Genomic DNA, 4,264 nt, shown 5'->3' on the forward strand with positions numbered 1-4,264 from the left:
ACTTATTGGCTTTAAAAACCTTATTATTACATGAGTTTCATGATAGCGCTTCCTGTCGGCAGATTGCTGGACCTACTAGCCTCGAAAGCTCTGTAACCTTAACTACTCGACTCGACATTCGTAATGCTACTCGAAACGCTCGAGTCGAGTACCAACTACTCGACTCGACTTGAATTTTCGAGTACTCGCACATCCCTAGAAGATATGTTTTTTGTTATTACGATTACGTGGCGCGAAAATTCAAACGACTGTTGGAAACGCGGTCTTAAATAAATTTGTGGTTTCAAGTACCACTGGAATCGGAATCGATTTTTCACCTTGGCAAGTACTCGTTTTCGATTCCGGTTCTTGGTCGAGAATCGAGGAATCGAAGAATCGAGGAATCGAACCGACCCATCACTATTAATAATTCAAATATAAAATGCCAGTCTCTGGTAGATAAATTTATGTTTCTTTGCGAATACATTTGTTTTTCAACATATTAGATATGTTGTTGCATTTTTTTTAATGCCATTCCTCATCTGACCTTCATCTTCTTTTGTAGGGAAAAACTTCTTGACGTATCCTGAAAGAAAACAATATACTTTAACATTGATTCAATAATGAACACATGACGAGTACATTATAATTTGAATAAATCAAGTGACGACCTTTTGTCTTTCGTAAATGAGGGGAAAATTTTCTTAAGCTTAAATCGTAAAAGGACAATAATAATTTGAGTGACTGAAGTGTGCTATCAAGGCCAAACGTCCATTCAAATGATTCAATTTTTATAGAAAAATGAATCTACGAGTGAATATAATAGCTATGGAACGGAAGAAATGGTTGGGCAAATAAACTGAATATGACTTATTTATGCCATTAAATTACAATAAAACCAGTTCTCTTAATAATCATAGAGTTTATGGTGAAAGCTGTGAATGTGGCACAACTAACACTGCAGAAAATTATTTTACAAGAGCTGCAAGCAAAAGAAAACACAAATTTCAAGGGAGCATTCAAAACAACACAGGAATCATGCAGCAATTTTACATCAAAGCTTGAATTACTACAATGCCTTTAAATGAACGATTGCTGGAATAACATTAATTTCATCCGGTCATTCCATGTTGAGGAAGTGCCTTGGGTTTACAAGATGGACTGTGGAAAATTTCATTTTTATATCATAAAAATTAACAAGAGACCGCAATAGGATAATAATCATAGTGAAAATGAGGCCAAGTAGGGATATACATTTCTATTAAATTACTCTGGACTTAAAATGAAGTTATTGCAGTAACAAGAAGGATATTAGACGTACAAACTAGATAGTAACAGAAATAGTTATAGATATCACAAGAGGCATTATTTATTATGTGGGTAATCAGAATACTCTCACCCAACATTAAATGCCGATAACATTGTTCAAAACTTAAGCTTGCTGAGAAATAAATGTAATGCCATTTTTTTGCTATAGCCTGCTACTCACCTTCATTAAGTATTTTCAATGACTTCAATCTTGCCACTTCTGACCTTAATTGGCGAATTTCCTCTGCCTGTATTTCCACTTTCAAGATTAACTGAGATTTGCTAACATCTTTGTAATTTTCTTCCACGTCAGAATCCGAGGAATCGTCACCCTGAAATGTAACAAGAATCAACAAGAGGGCCCTTCAAACTGAAATGAACTGGAACGTTCAGTACAAATACACACATAATACACGAACCACATCGAGGATGAAAAGGTTAACAAAAACGTAAAATCGACAGCGAAATAGGTATTGCATTTACTGTCAAGGTAATTTCCGGCTCGTGGTTAGTAAAAAGCCAGTTCAAATTTGCAAATATTTTCCAAAAGAACGTTTCGTGCCTTAATACATCTTATACAATAAAGACAATGACAATGGAACGATGTCTCTAAAATAAACAAAGATGCATACCAAGCAATCGGCTGCAGTGTTGCCATTCCGTCGTAACTGTTTCCACAGATCCTGCTCTATACATGTACTGGCATTTTTGCTTCCTCTCCTATGCTTTCTTGATTCCCTCTGTTGAGGTATAGTTTTCTTTTCTTCGCCTGTTGAGTATTTTACCGAGTTTTAGTCTTACTCTATCAAACATTTCTGTTACCTGAGATGCATAGATACACAAGAATGTTAACCACTCACGATTTTTTGCGATGTTGAACACTCCTCTCGCGGATTCCTCTCCTCTTCATCAGTTGATGAAGACCCTCTCTTCCTGGCCACACGCCTTCTATCCTCCTTCGTTACGACGACGCAATCGTGCTTCTCGAAGGACTTCCTTAGCCGACACATATCTACCCAACCTACTCGGAAAATGATTTGGTTTAGAAAGAAAAGTTAACAAATAGTACGCCGATTATATTACACTTACCTCCAATCCCCAATATTTTCACAGCCGTATTCTGCCAAATTGTCATCCCCTTAACGTTCTTCTTCATCTCCCTCACCGGTTTGACGTCACAATTCGGCCAGAGAACGTTCACAGTGGTTTTTCTCTCCACAATGGACGGCAAATTCTTCTTGTCTTCATCTGTAAGCCAATTCTGATACCCCACGGCTAGGAGAATTTCTTCCCCCTCGCTGTCCTCATTCACGAACTCCACCACCATACACTTTTCCTCGTCCAACAGGCTAACATTCCTGCGGTCGCAATCCATTTTTGCACCAAAACAAAGTTGTTTCACCTTGGCCGCACCGTTAGATTTATTTATATAAATCGCTCGTTATTTCACCTTGCCAAAATTCTCTTCAAACAATGTGGTTACCATGTGACCAATTTTAGTGCGGATTTCCCTACGCACATTGTTTTTCTAGTTACTCCTGCTACATGTAGGGTGCAGCGTAGTCGTCTCACACTTCTTGAATTTTACGAGGCAATCTGCAATGTGTATGATTACGGATTTATCATAAAAGGAAGAGGAATACAATGAGATTCTACTATTCATTTGAATAATCCAATAGCTTTTATCTTCCTGGATAAAAAGCTTTGTTTGAGGTTCGTCAATTAGTTTACAAATGAATTGGTCAGTGGTGGAGTAACTCCCCCTATGAAAAAATTGTATAAACCTGTTTCAAAATTTTATACAATTTATACAATTACCATGGCAATTGTATAAATTGTATAAAATTTTGAAACAGGTTTATACAATTTTTTCATTGGGGTCAAGCAAGCGTATATTTGAGTATAATCTTAATCTCAATAGTGTTTTAATAAGAAGAGTGCCGGATTTCTGCGACATGTCGACATGAACACCAAGTACATTGTATCTCACAAGAGATTTATCTATAAGAAAGTGTTATTTTATGTCCAAAGTTATGAGCGTATGAGCAAAAGGGAAAATAATATAGTTGAGCTCCTTGACAATTCTTTAACACTCACCAATGCCCTAAAAATCAAAACAGTAAAAAATGAACGAGCATTGTGTGTTCTCTTAGGATTGCGTTTGCATCCTACCAATGATGTAATCTGTAGAGATAGGTCACTCAAAATCTCGTCTCGGGATATCATTAAAGTTGTCCAGCAGACTTCGGAATGCATTGCAATCTTCCCAGGCATGCTACGTAGGAAGTGTGTTGCCATCCACCATGAATTAAAATTATATGTGTCAACCATTGTGAATAATGTAGAAAGAGATTAGAAATACATTAACAGCTAACAACAACTCTCCAATTTTTTAGTATTAAATCCAAAAACTAATGCCCAAGGCTAGTATTGTGAATACTTATTTATCTAATACTTTCCAACACAGAAGTATTGAAGCCAAAAACTAATACACAAGGCTAGTATTGTGAATACTTATCCATCCAATACTCTTCAACACAGTAGTATTGAAGCCAAAAACTATAGTACACAAGGCTAGTACTGTGAATACTCATCCACCCAATACTTTCCAGCATTAAAGTATTGCCACTGGAGAGTAGTATATGTTACTAGTACTGTGAATACTTCCCCTCTGTGTACTATAGTACTGAGATTCGTGTACTTAGTAGTTGGGTCTGTGTACTTAGTATTGGGCTCTGAATACTACTTTTTTACAAGGGTTGTTAGATTGTTGCTTAATTTACCTGCCGAATACCCTGTAATATACAGTGTGAGGGTTTTTTTTTGTAATATAGGAGCAACTTTGAGCAATACAAAATGGAATTATCTGCAGTGGCGGCTCGTGAGTCAAATGCTGGGGGGGGGGGCACACCTCACCAGGGGGTCAAAATTTTTGAATATTTTGAGTATTTTAGTGAGTTTTTAAGGCTATCTGGGT

The 4,264-nt window shown here is 36.9% G+C and overlaps 1 protein-coding gene across 3 annotated transcripts; it reads right to left on the reverse strand.

The window, feature by feature from the left end:
* Positions 1–438: 438 nt before the first annotated feature.
* On the reverse strand, positions 439–2,313 carry LOC124163548. Of its 3 annotated transcripts, XR_006865803.1 has the most exons (4): positions 2,148–2,313; positions 1,920–2,056; positions 1,469–1,619; positions 439–565 (listed from the first exon to the last, which is right to left on the reverse strand). XR_006865803.1 is itself a non-coding variant. In XM_046540527.1 (3 exons), the coding sequence occupies exons 1-3, from the start codon at positions 1,764–1,766 to the stop codon at positions 474–476; spliced, it is 303 nt and encodes a 100-aa protein (XP_046396483.1). In that variant the 5' UTR covers positions 1,767–1,911; the 3' UTR covers positions 439–473. The 3 variants fall into 3 exon arrangements, 1 of the variants encoding a protein (XP_046396483.1); XR_006865804.1 differs by lacking the exons at positions 1,920–2,056; positions 2,148–2,313 and adding an exon at positions 1,771–1,911; XM_046540527.1 differs by lacking the exons at positions 1,920–2,056; positions 2,148–2,313 and adding an exon at positions 1,707–1,911.
* Positions 2,314–4,264: the final 1,951 nt, after the last annotated feature.

Source organism: Ischnura elegans, chromosome 8, assembly GCF_921293095.1.
Source record: "Ischnura elegans chromosome 8, ioIscEleg1.1, whole genome shotgun sequence".
Lineage (NCBI taxonomy): Eukaryota > Metazoa > Arthropoda > Insecta > Odonata > Coenagrionidae > Ischnura > Ischnura elegans.

Excerpts from the sequence above, each read along its gene's own strand:
- LOC124163548 (XM_046540527.1), bottom strand. The coding sequence starts at position 1,766 with ATGCAATACCTATTTCGCTGTCGATTTTACGTTTTTGTTAACCTTTTC. Across the intron at positions 1,620-1,706 it reads ACCTTTTCATCCTCGATGTG|GGTGACGATTCCTCGGATTC; the intron begins GTTCGTGTATTA and ends GTTACATTTCAG. Across the intron at positions 566-1,468 it reads ATTGAAAATACTTAATGAAG|GATACGTCAAGAAGTTTTTC; the intron begins GTGAGTAGCAGG and ends GTTTTCTTTCAG.